This window comes from Plectropomus leopardus, chromosome 22, assembly GCF_026936395.1.
Source record: "Plectropomus leopardus strain MGB_pleo_1.0 chromosome 22, ASM2693639v1, whole genome shotgun sequence".
NCBI lineage: Eukaryota > Metazoa > Chordata > Actinopteri > Perciformes > Serranidae > Plectropomus > Plectropomus leopardus.
In genome coordinates, this window is record NC_142197.1 from 7305371 (window position 1) to 7322411 (window position 17041).

A 17041-nucleotide genomic window follows, 5' to 3' on the forward strand; every position below is an offset into this window, starting at 1 on the left:
TTCTCCTTATCTTACTTTCCTGATTTGTTTTGTTTTTTAATTTTAATTTTTTTTTGGGGGGGGGGGGTTGTACACTAATTTTCAGGTAATTTTCCTGTACTTTTTCCAAATGTATTGCTATTTTAGAGGGGGGTAATTAGTTCTGAAGTTGCTCGCTGCTGTCGTCCTATGAAATTAAGCCAATTTACCCAGCTTTTACAGAGTAAACTGCATGTTTTAATGCTTGAAATAAAAAAAAATGGACAATTAAGCGTACGCAATAAGTATATTAAAACTTGCACCATATTTAGCAATAACATTTTGTGAAAAACGTGAGGATCTTTCCCCTCAACATCATCACATAAATGCAACATAAAGCTTTCCTCACACGTTAACTTCCGGGTAACGGTATCGGAAACACTTCTTCCTGCAGAAAGGCGGATCCCCTCTCGGCTACTTTGCCTCCCCGAACTTATTTTCAGCCTATTTTTACCAGTCACACTTTAGCGGGTTAACCCAAATCCGAAAAAATAGCTGTCTTTGTATTAAAGAGACATTTTATTCAGTCGGGTTCTCCGGCCGGACTCACCGCGGTGACAGGAAGAGTTGTCCGGCTACAGCTAGCTAACTTTTATCGCACTTCACTGCCCTGCAGCACAACAGGGAAGCAGCGACACCGGAGCAAACACAGGAAGATGGGAGATAACGTAACCGATCTCGATAAAGAATTGACGTGGGCAATTACTTGCGGGGACCTGGATGAGGTGATATCCAGAGTGGCATCGGTAAGATTTGTTTTTTTTATTCAGTGGTTATGTTCTGAAAAGCGGCTACTTAGCTAAGGAAACGAACGGCTGTTAGCAGGCCGACTAGCTAGCTAACGGTAACTGAAGTTGGGTAATGTAAAGTTAGGTAATCTAACATTGGTAAACTGAAGGGGATTGGTAAATTTGTAACGTGATTTATGAAGCTTTAACTTGGCTTGGGTCTGTTTCGAAACAAAGCTGGCGTTTCAGTGAAGACTTCACATCCAAGTTAGCACAGTTAGCGCTGTATGGTGCTAACGTTATTCGTAATTCGGCTGAGTAAAACTCAGCGGGTCAGCGGTTTGGTAACTGTATCGGTTATTAGCATTGTGATTTGTGGGGTTGTGTTTTCACCATAAAACATGCTAAGCTCGGTTAGCAAGCCCTGTCGCTTTCAGCATAAGGCAACCTGTTGGCAAGCTAACAAACAGCAGCATCGGTTGGTACGCATTGTAGCTGCCTTTGTGTTTATTTTAACGTCACCAGCAGTAAATGTTGTAGTTGAATTCGCGTGTGTTTTTGGAAAATGTTTATTACTGCCGTTTGAATTGATTTCTGTCAACATGCTATGAGAAAGCTAACTGCTAGCGGGCTAACAGCACAGGGGCCCGTGGTCCAGCAGGGTCCCAGTTATCTGTAACAGTGGTGGGCGGGGGTGTCAGCTGGAGGAGACTTACAGTAAAAACTGAGAGTTTGCAACTCTAAAACTCAGATAAGCCTCTCTATTTGAGTGAAAACACCGAAATCGTGCTTAAAATACAGTAGTCTGGAGTCCGTTTTGTGCGCATCTTTTGTGTGTAGACAATGAAGAAAAAACTGTAAGCAGAAGTACTAATATCACACTGTAAAACCACTCTGTTGCAAGTAGAAGTACTGCATTAGAAATGTAAAAGTTAGTATAATTAGAAACATTTTATCCCAGAAAAACCCTCAAAACTATTAACAGTGAATTAGAAAACGTATTTAATGTTGATCAGAAGTAGATGCCAATTTCTGTTAATTAGCTAATTAATTAATCGACTGTTTGTTTCAGCTGTGCCTGTTTTATGTTCTAAATGTTGAATGTTAAAAATAGTTGCCAATTCATTTTCTGCTAATTGACTAAAGAAAACTAGCCTAATTGTTTCAGCTGTAGTGTGTTAACTGTTAAGTAGCGTAAACATTAGAGCAAAACAAAACTTTTGTTCTGGTTTTTATGCAAAGAGCTTGATTTGGAAAGTAACCGGTAAAAAGCTTTCTTATACATGTAGTGAAGAAAAAAAATCTAACATTTTCCTCTGGCATGTAGTGGAGTAAAAGTATACACTGGTATGAAGAGAATAGACTCCAGTAAAGTACAAAAAAATGAGGTGAAAATCACAAGCTTTATCATGGTACAATATCAAATTGATACGACAACAAGACAATATTTGCTTATGACGAAGTCTGGCACAATACTAATAAAATTCGAATAAATTCTGGAAATTTCATACATATCCTAATTTCCTTTTCCTTAGCTGCTTACCATTATCTGCAAGACCGTTTAAATATTTGAGAAGGTGTGCTTGGATGGAAGTGGTGACATAGATGTACCATTGCTGTCAAAAAAAACAGGTGAATTTTAAAGTTGACGAGACGCATTGGTGTGTGTGTGTGTGTGTGTGTGTGTGTGTGTGTGTGTGTGTGTACTAGAGCTGCAACAACTTTTCATCAAATTGATTAGTTGTGAAGTTCTAAATTAAGTACCACCAAATTTGATAATCGATTATTCATTGTGAGGAAAAATAATTCTGATTCTTGAATTTTTTCTGGCCACTTATAGTCCTCTATGACAGTAAACTGAATATTTTTGGGTTGAGGACAAAACAAGACATTTGAGTTTGTCATCTCGGGCTTTGAGAAACACTAATCTTTTTTTCTTTTTTTACCATTTTATAGACCAAACAACTAATAGATTAAAAAAGAAAATGATCAACATTTTAACAGACAATGAAAATAAATAGTTTTAACTTACATAATAAAGCTACTGGGGCTTGATGCTTAAACCCCAAAAAAGTTTCAGTCCACTCTGATGTTCAAACCATCATACTAACAATTTATCTAAAGTCATGATTGTAGGTGCCAAATTTCAAGTATTGTATTTTAGAGTCTTCCATCAACAGGGAGGAATTTTCCATCCACAAGTAGAGTTTTCTCATTTCTGAGGGTCCTATTGTAACTCGTGGCCATTTCATTATCTACACAAGTCTGGGTATAAACAGCTGCAGTGCTTTATCCCTTTTTCAATAGTGGAAATTAAACTTTTTCAATTTTATCAGCCATTGGAGCTGCAGCCATTGAAGGTAACATTTAAACACTATTACGAGAGGTTGCAGTTCAATATCCATCATGCCTAATGGATCCAGTGGGATTGGGTGTAAAATGAAGAATTATCTTGAGGGTGTTGTGCTTGACCTTCAGTGGAGTTTGTGATAAAGGTGAGTGAACGAGTGGGTATCGGAGGCGGGTAGTACTGCACTGGATTATAATACTGTTGCCAAATTCATCAGTGGCTACAGACTTGAAGATTGCAGTTGGTTATCATATTCATTTGACAATGTTTTATATATATATATATATATATATATATATATATATATATGTCTGATACCTGTTAACACCCTGATTTAACCGTAATGTAGGTTTTAGGATCAGGAAAGAACAGCATCTAAGTTATCACAATATTCAGAATCACAGATATCTAATCTTGTGTCAATATCACATTAACGCATTATCTTCAAGTTGTGCTATTTTCCTTTTCCCTCATTTGATTGGCATTTTTATCAGATTTGCTTCGAGCTGCCTCAGGGGAACCTGATAACCGAGCTATAGCACCGTCAACCCGTATCAGGTGTTGTCATATGAAGGTCCCATGTAACAGGATATACCTCTATGTTCCAGAGCCTTCCAGCAAATTCTCATATTTTCTATTTCAGATGCCCTTTTTCTGTCCTAATTCATTCTTTATGCCCCACTTGTCTCCATCTTTATTCAGACAGTTAGTTACTAGTCATATACAGTTTTGAGAAAAGTCAGAACAGACAGCCAGGGTCCTGGTCTAAGGTGCTTGTCTCCTGTGTTCAGCTGTGACTGATAGGTCCCCCAGTAGGTATTGTCACTGCAGGGCCACATGGCGCACACTAAGCTGTGTGTGTGGTTAATGTGGTAACGGACTGAGGAAGGGTGATGAGCGTGTCTTTCTTTTCTCTTCGCTGCAAGGCTGATAGTCTGAGGTCTAACTACACCACAGCAGGAAGTGGATGGCAGGGGATGGTGCATGTAATGGTTTGTCTCTGAATTTCACTGAGCTTGTGTCAACAGCGACAGTAAAAGCTGTCCTCCGATCTCCCTTTAATGCATACTGTTGGCTTGTAAGTGTACTGAGTTAATTTTTTTCAGCTCTGTTAATGTGTTGTCTCTCTCTTTTCCAGGCTGAAGATGTAAACCGCATCCTGAAAGCTGGGAGGATGCCTCTGCACATTGCTGCAGACTTTGGGCAGACAGATATTGCGGAGTACCTAATTTCCAAGGGCGCAGATATTAATGTAAGAGCCACAACAACCAGCTCTCATCATGTCATTATGTTTTCGGTTTGTTGGTCTTTCCATCCGCCCCATTCTCATCAACAAGATATCTAATGAACACCTTAAGGAAACTTCCTCAAATTTGGCGAAAACATCCACTCAACAATGATCTAATTAGATTTTCTTGGTCAAAGTTCACTGTGACCTTGCATCTGTCTGCGTGATTTCTGAGGAACAAATTGAGGGAATTTCTTCAAATTTGACACAAACGTTCACTTGGACTCAACAATGATGTGATTAGTTGCAACCTTAGACACATGGATTAATGGACTGAAATTTTGCTGTTAAAGTTCAAGGTCACAGTGACCTTACAAAACGTGTTTTGGGTCATAACTCAAAAATTCATCTATTAATTGTGACAAAAATTCAATACAAATTTCTAATAGAATAAGATGATTAGTAATGACCAAAAGGTCAAAGATTAACTTAACTCTGACATCATAATGTTCTGCAGAAACACTTTTCAGACTTTCTTGACATAATTCGACACCATGACTCAGGAAAGAAAGGGGAGTCTTTTGGTCAGATACTGAATTGATGACACTAATCTGGAGAGTCCTCGTTGAAACTTTGGTGATTGTATTGATCCTCTGTGCTGTCGGGTTGAGGATGTGTGTGAAGCATCCGTGCTTTAGAATATGCAGCTTCTTTACAGCAACATTTGTCAACTGTCATTGTTTCATATGAGTCTGGACAGAAATGTACGTAAACTGTACCTGCAGCTTGACTGGTTCGTAGAGGCTCACAACCACAAGATCATTCTAGTTTTTGCATTAATTTGCCTTCTGCCTGGGGTTGCATTGACCACAGAAACATAACAGTGCCTTCTAGTTCAAACAAACTGATAATGCTCATGCCAGGTCAAGCAGTTTAACAATGAGCCTTAAGTAGTCTGTCTCTTAAAACCAGTTTATCATGTGCTATTTCAGCCATTGTCCATTCTGTCATTCATCAATTGTCTCGGCTTCTCAGACCTCACATTTAGCCTGATAGGCTCCCTGAGCCTCAATAGTCTCTTCTGGTGTTTTTGTAGTAGATTGATCCGTATCCACTAAAAGGGCACTTACCCATCCAACATAATCAACATCTGTAATTTGGATGGAGCTCTTTTGTATTTCCAGCTTTTTCTAAAGGTCTCATATGTCAGTTCAGTAACCAGTGGGATTGTATGTGCAAAGCAGCATGAATCTTTAAAGTCTAATAAACTTGCAGCCATGGCAGGAAACAGAGCTTTGTTAGAAGTGTGAAACCACCTTTGGATAAATGATTAACAGAATAAATTACAAGACCTAGATGGTTGCTTTTTTTATTTATAGATTGATAAGTGTTCTGTAAAGGTTCAAAGGTGCTTCCATATTAAGGCATTTGTGATAGTGATGGGCTGACTGATTCGTTTCGTAGTATCGGTTCTGCCAAGTTAATACATATAAATGTATCTAATCCTTTGAGTTGTAATCCCCAGAAGTTCACTGTAAAAAAAAAAAAAAAAAAAAGACTGCATGACTTGAAGCAATCTCAGTCGGCTCAGGGGTCTCCAACCGATGATTCAAAACTCTGGCTAACAGGGCACATCCCTAAAATACAACCTGATTCTTATTTTTAGTTGATTTTAAAAGTTGTCAAATAAAAATTAGATATTAATTTTAATTTAAAAAATCAAATCATTCTAAAAGATAGTGCCCGTCACTTATTTACAAGGTGCATCTCACCTCTCACACAAAGGCTCAACATCACAGTGTCCACTTGTTCGATCTGAAGACTTAAGTTGAACTAACACAAAGTCTTTGCCTTGGCTCTCGAGCAGGTGTTTGTTCGTTTCTTTATTTCTCTAGATAACCAGCTCAGCTTTTTGCAACATGGGGGATAAATATAGTGTTCAAGTGCAGTGCACTTTCTTTTAATTTTTAGATATGAAACAAGAAGTGAAACCACTTTCTCACAGGATTTATTTTTCTTATTTATTTTTCAGGAGAGAGCAGTGGTGTAGGAGGAGCAGGGTCATGCCTGCGATCTCCTCATACATGAAGCTTTTCTTAAAAAAGAAAAACTTTTTTTTTGTTCTCTTTTCCACTCATGCCCTTTCCACCCGCTCCCCCCCATAGGCTCCAGACAGACACGGCTACACTCCACTGATGACTGCCTGTTTCGAGGGTAACGCTCCCTGTGTCAAGCTTCTGCTAGAAAAGGTTTGTACTTTTGATTTGAGCACACATTCATGCATGTTTAAATCATGCATCTGCACACAGGAGTCCCCCGAAGTCCTTCACCCCTCAGTGCATGTTGATGTGTTCAGAGGCTCCATGTGAGTGCTGATGAGGTAACTCACCGGACAAAAGGCCCTTTAACACAGCCGTGTGGAGGCTGTGCTGGAATGTTCATAGAGCATAACAGAGTATCGCCGCTGTTCACTTGTTTTGTGTCTGTGTTTTGAAGCGGTTTCATTCATAGGTGCACGGGCCCTTTGCTGCATCTGAATTTCTGTGCCAGCCTCCCTCCTGCTCTGGAACTCTCTCAAATGCTACCTCAGAAAGATAGATGCATGTGCACACACAGTCACAGCTGTGTGGAGAGAGAGACAATACTGAGTCAGGCACAGCTGGCATAGGCCGTAGAAATGCAACCGAATAACAAGCGTACCATAATGAATGTCCTTTCCAACCATCACCCTGCAGAAGAAAAGTGATTTGTGCAACTCTATCACGGTCAAATGGAAACCCTCATTTGGAAAACCTCATTTGGAGGTGTTTCTTTTGAAAAGTCGGTGCCTCTTCTTGTACATCTTACTTGAAACTTTGACTCAGAAGTCCTTGTACACCAGTCATATACATATAAATGAAAGATCTTCGACTCATGTAGGCTGTTGGAGTTCCATTTCACCACTGCCCAAATGAGACTGCAGAGGAATTAATACCACTGCGAACAATGGGGACAACAGTAGCTGCTTGTCTCGAAAGACCTCCTTCAGTTCTTTGTCTCTTGTACTCCTTTCCATATTTTTTTGAGGTTCTTAAGTCATTCTGTTGCTCCAGAGTAGTGTTCTTTATGTACTTAAATCTAAAAAATTCAAATTTTGTTTAAAGTTTGTATGTTTTAGTACCAAAAATGCTATTTTCTGAAGACCCCCAAAAACCTTTTTCCCACAAGACCTGATAGTTTAGTACGGTGTCAGAAAGTCCCACACAGTTTTAAGTCAGTCTAGTAATATGTTTGCATAAAACAGGTTGTGTATAACTGACAACTTACCAATTTTATATCAGTGTTCTTTTTATATCTGAAGCTTGGCCCATAACACCAGCTATTCCACTGCAAGAGTGCAGCGATGAAAAGCAGGTTAGCTTAGCAATCGGTGTGGAAGAGCTTTATAATTAATCAAATATTTGTAGTTTCACATCAGTTGTCGGTTTTAGACTACTGCATGAAACTGAAGTTGATGGCAACTCAGAGGACTGCATGATGTCACGTAGATGGCTCGCATGCATTAACAGTCAAAGTCTGCTGCATGCCGATATGTGTGTATGAGGTGGATATTCCAGGACTGAGGGTGAGCGAGCAGCTGTCCGTCCCCAACCAGGCTAAATGAGGCGGGGTAAATGAAAGCTCCTCTACAGAGCTGTTTCACGGTGGCATCATCTTGGCTCAACAAAACTAATGAAAAGAGGGGAGGGGGCATTCACAAGTGAAGTCACACTGCCGATTTGGGAAGTTTTTGCTTTCTATACAATCGCATATTCAGAGGCATTCAGTTCTCATTTTAACTGCACTTTGAAGCAGACGTTTGAAAAGAGGAAACAGTGCTCTGTGTGTGTGAAAGATTGGTGTTCTCATAGAGAGACACTTAAAGTGGTGCTCCACCGCTTACTTTTTCCTGTTGGCATCGGTTGTAATAATCCCCTATTTTCATCAACACAGCCACACACCCCGGCCCTCGCATCAACAAGCCAGCAGAGTCCAGCAAGCAGTCGGCCAGCAGCTGGCCGGCAGCTGGCTACTGATGTCAGCTGGCCATCAGTGCTGTTGGCTCAAAGATAAACTGAATAAAACAGCAAGTGCCAACAGGAAGAAAATAGCAGTTTAGTAATTTCTTTCCAATAAAAGAGGAGATGGCATAATGCTGGTAAGCACGGGCAGGTACACTGTTCTGACGTGAACTTGTATTTGGTGCAGAGTCTGTCGTCTGTTGTGGTCTTTGAGTTTTATTAAAGCTGGGTAGGCAGAAATTAGGCCGGTAAAATCATCCCGATCACATGAGCTCAACATTCTGTTTCTCTCCCTCCATCAGTCTGGACTGACTCCCAATCCAAACCATTTCAGCGGAGGGCGAGTGACTCGCTTTGACAGGCAGACCCCTTCAGCCAGTCCTGACTTTAGCATTAGCATCTGCTCCGCTGTTACACAAATAGGTTGTCAGTTAGACAGCAATGGTCAAAACGATTTACTTATAATAACCTTTTGTATGTGACATGTACCTCGTCGACAACGATACCCTTGAGGTTTTTGTGATACACTGAAGTTCAGCGCGGATTTTGGTATTTTTCATTCAGCAACCAGCTGCCTCTGGACTGCTGAATAGCAGCTGGCAGCCTCCTGGTTGTCTGTCTGAAGCATTGTGAACACCAATCTGCACGTACGCGATCCCCAGCTTTGCAGCCCCTCGTATCTGCTCCTCCATTAGCGCAATAAGTGGCGAAACAACAATAAACATTGGATTTGTACCAAAAAACATCCTCTTCATCACCAACAGAGCCAGTTTTTTAATCAAGCTTTTGCCAGATCCATTTAGAAAAAAAACATCCACGTTATTGTTACTGTCAGCAACATAAACGTGAAGTTGAATCCATAGCTATGAGCCTTTAGCTGGTCAGCAGAAGACCAGCAACATTATCTCTGATTGCTGATACCAACGTGTTTTTTTCTCTCGTTGACGGACTCTCTTTCAGACTTTATTTTTTAGATCTCCGTCTTCCTTTTTTGGGTTTCTTTGCCGTGTAGGTACTTATTACTGCTGGAATACCAACTTTCTCTGCACGATTCTCCCCCATTGGACCGGTCTTTTGCTGAAGGGACGTGCACGCAGCATTTTTGTGAACATCCAATAGGAACGCCCTCTTTCTGAAATGACCTGTGATTTCAGACTGTGATTGGCCAAAGACTCTAGTCACGGCCTCGATTTTCTAAAGCCTGGAAACAGATTCAAGAGGAGGTGCAGGAGTCTATTTTGTCTCTTCTCTTGAATAACAATATGCTCAAAATATATTATAGGATTTTTGCCCAATCACGCCCAAATAAAACTGCCTACTCCAGATTTAACTCTCAGTATTAATGTGTTAAGACGGTTGAATGATTTCTTGGTCGTCTTATTGCGGCGATTTCCAGGCCTTTTCTTGGAAGTCTACTTAGAACGAGGAAATAGATCTGTCCCCTAGATGACATATTTTATGTCTGGAGGAGTTTTTAATATTACATTGTCACTTCCACATCACAATTGTAGGATTCTGAATTAAAAACAGCATAATGTCTCTTTTCTAAAAAAGAAATAAAAAGTCTTCATTATTGACTGCAGTCATTTTGCTTTATTTCCCCCGCTACCAGTCACATATCCACAGCTGCAGTACATCCTCCTAAAAGCCAGAGGCTCTTCTACATCTAAAATAGGCTGCTATGCAATTACCACCTCTGCATTGTAAATTAAAGCCCCTTGGGTTGAACTTTTAAGAAAAAGCCTTTGTGTGTGTGGTATCATATGAGACAGGGCAGGCAGTCATAGCTCATACGAATAGGGATTACAGTGGCAGGCGAAGATACGAGCGAACCCACGGGTTTGCTCCTCTCACTGCTCCGTACTCCTCTCCACTAAGCACCAGCAAGGATTAACACCCAGATGCAGCCAAAAGGTCATCGGCCTCCACAGGGACCACATCTCAATACATCTCCACCCTGGCAGCTCTGAAAACTCGCCATGTGTCTTAACACGAGATGAATAGATTGTCCCACAGCTGCCCTTTTGACCGCGCCGCCGCATATCCACTCTGTCTGGCAGCACCTGTAGCACCACAGCCAGCACGCCGCAGCGGATAAAGGGAACCCACCGAGAATACTGAATTGTGACTGTGCGACTGTCAGACATTCTTGTGTTTGCCGACAAAATGGCTTGGTTCCCCGGTGCATCATGGGAGCTGACCCCTTGCCCCCCAGAGTGCGCGCTGTGCTGTTGTTGGCAGTGAATTATGAAAGGCCATTTTAACCCCAATAGGTGACCCAGCCGTAAGATCCCGGCCGAGAGTGCTGACTGCAGCCTGCTAGTTAATTTTAAGTCAACAATAAGAGGTGCACACACAGGCGCATGAATACACACACGCTTTTATTCTATGAGGAACTATGAAAACCAACATTCACTAGGAGGAAAGTCAGTTCCTATTGTCGCTCTGGCTCGACCTAATAAGGTGTCATTATTATTATTGTGTGTGTGTTCTCAATACAAGGTAGGGATTAGCCATTTATTTTTCTCACATTAATCAAAAATTTAGGGTTTTAAAGTAAAACAGGCTCGTAGACATCGTCTCCCGGTGGACTTTACCAACTTGATTAACAGTAATTATTGACCATTTAAAAACAAAAGCTAGAGGATTTCTTTTTTAATTAATTAAATAGTTTTTTTGGTTTTTGTTTGCTTGTTTTGCTGCGGGCTAGTATGTTTCCCTCTAATAGAGCTGCCACAATGATCCAATCAACAGAAAATTAATTGGCAATCCTGTAATTTTTAAAGTAACCTTTCAAGCAAAAATACCCCAACAGACAAAATTAATACACTGGTAAATAACATTTTCATGCTGGAATGAATTATATAAATATTCTAATAGCATTTAAAGGCATTCATACATTTATTAACTTATTATTTATTTATTATTTATTTTTATTTTCTCTCTTTATCACATAAACCATATTTAAATAAATCACATAAAACACAGTTCAACTTATCTAAAATAATTCATTCTTAATTATTCAGTGCATTTACGTGATTTAAATTGATAATGAAACCTTTAATTTTAAGCTCAAATACCTACTTAAATAACATTAAACACATCCTTTAAACCTGAATGTTAATTTAAACATGCTCTAACCATGTTTTAACACATCCTTAGGATTCCTGACTTGGGGTCTTCCTAAATTAAGACAGTTCAGTAAATTTTATCTTATCCCACGATAAAAACGATGCTTTTATTATACCCAAAATGCTACATGTCATCCTTAACTGAGATGGGATGGGATGATTTCCAGCTGATTCCTAATATGATGAATTGCTCTTGTGGATTTATCATATAGTTAATTCCAGTCAGCAACTCCTCAGCCTCTACCAAAAATTTTTATTTCAACCAGAGCCGAGCTGACACAGCTTGCTCCGGTATAAGTATTGATCTCCCCCTTTTTTTCTCTCTGGGTGTTATAAAAATTTGCCCTCTTCCAAATCTTTAATGTTTGACTACTGCCAGCAGGTCAGCAGTCGGATGTAAGTGGTGCATTTCAAGTAAGTCCTGCACGATGCTCTGTCCCAATATGTGAGGACTTGTTCGTGCGAGACCCTTCAGTTCCATTCAATAGTGGCATAATGGAAAGTTAATGGACACTTTGGCAGGTCAGTGGCATTACATTACTGACCCGGAGCTGCTTTGTACGGCTCCATAATCCAGGATGATGATGATGCATCTCGGTTTGACTGGAGACACCCTGGGAGTCTATTCTTATTCATTAGGCGGTGTCTCTCTTGGCCACCAGCTTCTCTTTGACTGGATAATGTTTGGACAGCGAGGTGTTCATGAGGGGTCATTACTCAAGTTGGGGAAAGCTCATTAATGTAAGTGGTGTCAGAAGTACGCCACTGAGCTGGGAGTCCTTTTGGGATGGCACGATGTATCCTAAGAGGCAGCAACAGGGAGGAGTGATATTATTGTAACTCTTTGACGAATACCCACAGTGAGTATTAGTCTGCGGCGGACCCTCTGGAATAACGTTCAGGGCAATATGAGAGTGTGGTGATGAAGCGGGAATGCTCATTAGGAGATTGTTTTACCTCAAATATGAGGGTGCACATAAGGTATACACTTGTGTTTGGTATCCCTTGTAGTATTGATGGTAAAGATATAATGCTGTTTTCTGCCGACTAAATGAGGCTTGTAGAGTCGGTTACAAGGTACGGTCTTGAACCAGCTACTAATGACCTCCCCGGAGCTGGAGAAGTGAGGGAGGAGTGAAGGAAAGCTCCCTCATATCTTCCTGTCCTCCCCTTCAGCCCCTGAACTCACACAGAACATAGAACAGTCTGAGGATACTGGTTTCCCTCAGGATTATGTCCTGTCCCGTGTCTGACAAGATAAATTACGCTGAAGGAACCCTCTGAGTGTTTGCAGATAAAATAAGAGGATAATCATTTACACAACGATGCCACACGATAGCATGTTTTGAGAACTGTTATTAATTCAGTTAGTATAAAACTTATTTATTAATTCAGTTTTTGGGGGGCTTTTTTGATTTGGTTTGGTTTTTATTCTTTTGTTTTACAAGGATTAAACAAGCAGGACATAACATGTAATTAAGCCCCTTTTCCACTGCACAAAAAACTCGCCAACACCCGATAAACATCTGGCTTTCTAATGTATTGGGAAAGGTTACAATCGGCATTGACATTCACCCAGATCAAATGACTCTTCTGTAGTCGCAGGTATTTATTGTCTCCAGCTCCGATCAATGTTGCAAATTTTAACTCCAGCGAGATGCAATGACGCGCCACCACAAAACACCGTCTGCCGCCACCCAAGCAGCACTCAAACATCGACCCAAATTATTGTGCACCGACTTTTTATGTCGCATCAAGACATGACAAGTGCGGAATCAACTTTCTCATCTTACTTTTGAAAGTTTTATTTCAAAGTATCCAATTTGCATTTATGATCCTATAAACTTTGGTCTTGTTTGGTTTCAGCCACTGTTGGGTTGTTAAAAAAGAAAAAAAAACATTTGGAGGCACGTTGAGTCGCCACAGTTCAAACATTACATAACTTTAACATAAGTGGAGTGTTGAGTGTATTATTAATTGACGAAACCCTCTTTTACTTTGTGTTTCGTCTTCTCACCAATTAAAGATGCAGATCTGACAGGTTCCTCGCTCAGCCCTGGTAAATCTCTCCTGCTCGGGATGCGCTCTGTTGCTCCTGTGGCATGGAATTTGCACCCAGACAACCATCCTCACACCGCCGGGCACTTGAACTGGGTCGCATTGTTTTTGATGCCCTGCTTCTCCACGCAACAATGGACTCTCTCTGACTTGCCTCTGTAAGCCCTTTGCTAAGAGGCTAAAGTTGGCAGGCCAAACAATGGGACGTCTCTTAACTACATGCCCCTCCACTCCTCTGCTGCCCATTAAATCTTTTGTCACGACGTATGCCTTCAGCACGTTGCCTGTCTCATTCTGTCTCTTTTATACATTTGTTTTTTTTGTCCATAGTAATCTGAATGACTGTGTCCACTCAAATCTGTTTCACATTCACCCCCGTACTCCTAAAATGAATTTGTGCGTCTGTGGCTTTGTTATGCACGTGTTGTCTTGATAAAGGCAGACTGATAGACAAATGCTAAGTGGCTGAATTAGTTAGTTTAACCATTAATCTTTTGTTAACATACAGTATCAGGGTAGCCGTTTAATAAGGGCATACAAAAGAGTCTGAAACCAGTGCTAAAACAATAATTTTAAAATGGTACCAGTGCCTGAACTGATACTGAAAAAAGACAAAGCACAAAACAGTTAATAACTGTAAAGAATGGCTTTTTTAAAATTGAAAATACATATTTAAACTTGTCACAGTATAGTTAACAGTTTAAAATATACTTAAATATACATTATAAATATGAATAAATACAAAGCATCATCAACAAATTCACCTCACAAATAAAACAAACAATAATTTAACTCTAAATAATAGTTACAGGACTCCTAACAGCTTCCCAAACTGACCTCTGTCTCTGGTCAATCACAAAGTTTGTAACTGCAACAACTTTTGAGAAGACTTCTTGCATACAGCATGTACACGTGTTGCTTTTTTAATTAGTAGGATGAGCAGTGGACATTTATGTTTATCGACGTTAAAACCCGGAGAGTCTTGACAGACCCAATGACCAATACTTCTGCATGTGTAGTACCTAGCTCTATATTAATGTGAAGAGAGACTATAGATTGAGGTCTCTGCTCCTCACCTTCACCCCTGACTCAGTGAAGTAGAGTTGGCATCATACTGTGAGGCAGACTTAATGCACCTACTAAGCATATTTAATATTCATGTCCCCTTCTCCTCCACAGGGAGCTGACAAAAACCTAAAAGGACCGGACGGCCTCACTGCCATTGATGCCACAGAGAAGGATGAAATAAAGGCTTTGCTCAAGTGAGACACCACAGTGTGGGAGGTGACTGGACAGGTGGGTGAGCGGGCAGACAGATGGATGCAGTGGTCCCCTGACAGAAGACGGACTTGCCCCTTTTACTCCGATCAACCTCTGTCTCAACACTGCTTTTGTCTGTTTGTTGGAGGGTCATTTTGTCTGTCTGGTGATTTTCCCTTCCCTTCTTTTTTTTTTTTTTTCTTCTCCCCAAGTTTTTGGGATAGGATTTCTCTAATTTTGGCCTCTGTTTGTAGCCATTTAACAGAAGGACTTGTTAATTATGTCTCCCTTAGGGACCAAACACTGGGGGAGCGCTCTCGCACCTGGACCCTAGAACACTGACTAGTAATCACACTCTGTAACGTAAAGCTTAGCACTTAAATACACATTTGCAGTTTTCTCTCGGAAATCAAACAGTAATAGATCAATCGTGTGTTAACATTTTTTTACGACTTCAAAATAAGTATTGTATGGCCAGGGCTTAATCTCATGTCATGCACTGTACTATACTAGATAGACTGAGAAGAAAAGGCTGTAAACTTTCATTATGTGTGGATGCTTCCTCTACCTTGATTTCTTTTTTTTTAATTAATAGACCAAACTTTCCCTCCAATCCAATCTTAAAATTTTGGAAACATTGGTTGAGAGAGGTCCGGGGGTCAAATTTTTCCTTTTCTACTTGGCATATCACTTACATATCAGAGTTTTTTGACAAATTTTTATGTTGCTAATGCATATTCTTTGACCAATCACCATGCTGGTTAACTAGAAAGACTTGAATGTTGCAATTAAAATAAATAAATAAAATAGTTACTGAATCCCTTTTTGAAGCAATGTTAACAGCACATGATAGAAACAGAAATTTTAGAAAATCATTTTGTCATCCCTGAAGTGACATTTCAAAACGAGAACTCTTGTTTTTGTTGCAGCTTCTGTGTGTTTTTGTAATTGATGGGCTCGTGGGGCTCTGAGTGGGTAAATTGGGGTTAGAGTTGAAACTGGATGGTGGGGGCTGTTAGCATTCCCCTTGCCTTGGATTCGGCTAGAAGCCCTGCCTGTTTTGCTGCATGTCAAAATTGCCTCTGCTTTTATGCTATGAAATGGTCGCTGGTCCTCTCTTGGTTGCTTTCAAATGAATTACTACTATGTAACGGACAAAAAAAAAAAAAAAACGCTCTTGCTGACTTTGTTGTGACAAAAAGTCTGTAAAAACAGAAATAAAAATATCTATAAAAAAAATATCTGCCATCTGAACTTTCTTTTGAAAATAGACCCAAAGGTGTGACAGCACCCATCATCTTAACCTGAGAACTACATTAGTGTTCAAAATAATACATCCTGTTGAAAAAACTCACTTATTTGACAGCTGACACTGGAAAAATGTCTTAATTATGATAAGCTTTTGTGTCCTTGTGTATTATTCTTTGTCCCATAACTAAATTTTGAGGTTTTTGCAGGTACGTGGATGCAGTGCAGGACGATAAGAGCTGATCAGATCAATGGATGAGAGGGCAGCTGCTTGTGAGTGAAAGCAAACTTTCGTGACATACCAAGCCGATGCCGAGTATCATGTGTCCCACACCTTTGGCCCTTGCCAACCTTTTTTCCGCCAATTCAGCATGTTAAATCGGCAGCAACAGCTGCGGAGCCTGGCAGTGAGTAAAATCACTTTGATCGGCCCTTCAGCTCAGAAGAAAAGGGGACGTGATGAATTAAACAAATGGCCAAAGTGAAGAGGGAGGAGGGTTGAAACAAATTTCTTGTATGAGGTAAGATTGTTTTTCTTAACAGCTCTTAACAGTGACATTTCCTGATGGTTTGTGTTATTGTTCACAGGAAATGCACTTAGTTCTTTCATTATTCTGACATTGTAATACAGCTGTGTGTTTATGGAGTTTTTTACAACAACTTCGTAGGCGGCTCAGCCAGTCATCATCAAGAACTGGAACTGTCCGTTTTAAAACACGATTTGCCACCACTGTTATCCAGGAAAAGACAATCAGATGTACAATGACTAATTTTATACTACAAGGGACATCATGTTGTCTGACAAATTCTCCCCTTGGTATTCTCGTAGCCCAGGGCCATCTAATCAGTATTTGTGAACTTAAGCGGCAAACCTTCGTCCCAAACATAAAAAAAGTGCAGACTGTAATCTTTGTTGTCATACCAATCCAGCGCCTCGAGCTGTTCCATAATGAATCACTGACTGACTTTGACTCCCACTA

General features: G+C 40.3%; 1 protein-coding gene across 1 annotated transcript; it reads left to right on the forward strand.

The window, feature by feature from the left end:
• The first annotated feature begins 369 nt into the window (after positions 1 to 369).
• On the forward strand, positions 370 to 15624 carry mtpn (myotrophin). The gene is made up of 4 exons (XM_042511689.2): positions 370 to 764; positions 4235 to 4348; positions 6490 to 6573; positions 14733 to 15624. The coding sequence occupies exons 1-4, from the start codon at positions 675 to 677 to the stop codon at positions 14817 to 14819; spliced, it is 375 nt and encodes a 124-aa protein (XP_042367623.1). The 5' UTR covers positions 370 to 674; the 3' UTR covers positions 14820 to 15624.
• The last annotated feature ends 1417 nt before the right edge of the window (positions 15625 to 17041 follow it).

What these genes read in the sequence shown, in the direction of transcription:
- mtpn (XM_042511689.2), top strand. Translation starts at nt 675, where the DNA reads ATGGGAGATAACGTAACCGATCTCGATAAAGAATTGACGTGGGCAATT. An exon ending in CCAAGGGCGCAGATATTAAT is followed by an intron (nt 4,349 to 6,489) that starts GTAAGAGCCACA and finishes TCCCCCCCATAG; the next exon opens with GCTCCAGACAGACACGGCTA. An exon ending in TCAAGCTTCTGCTAGAAAAG is followed by an intron (nt 6,574 to 14,732) that starts GTTTGTACTTTT and finishes TCTCCTCCACAG; the next exon opens with GGAGCTGACAAAAACCTAAA.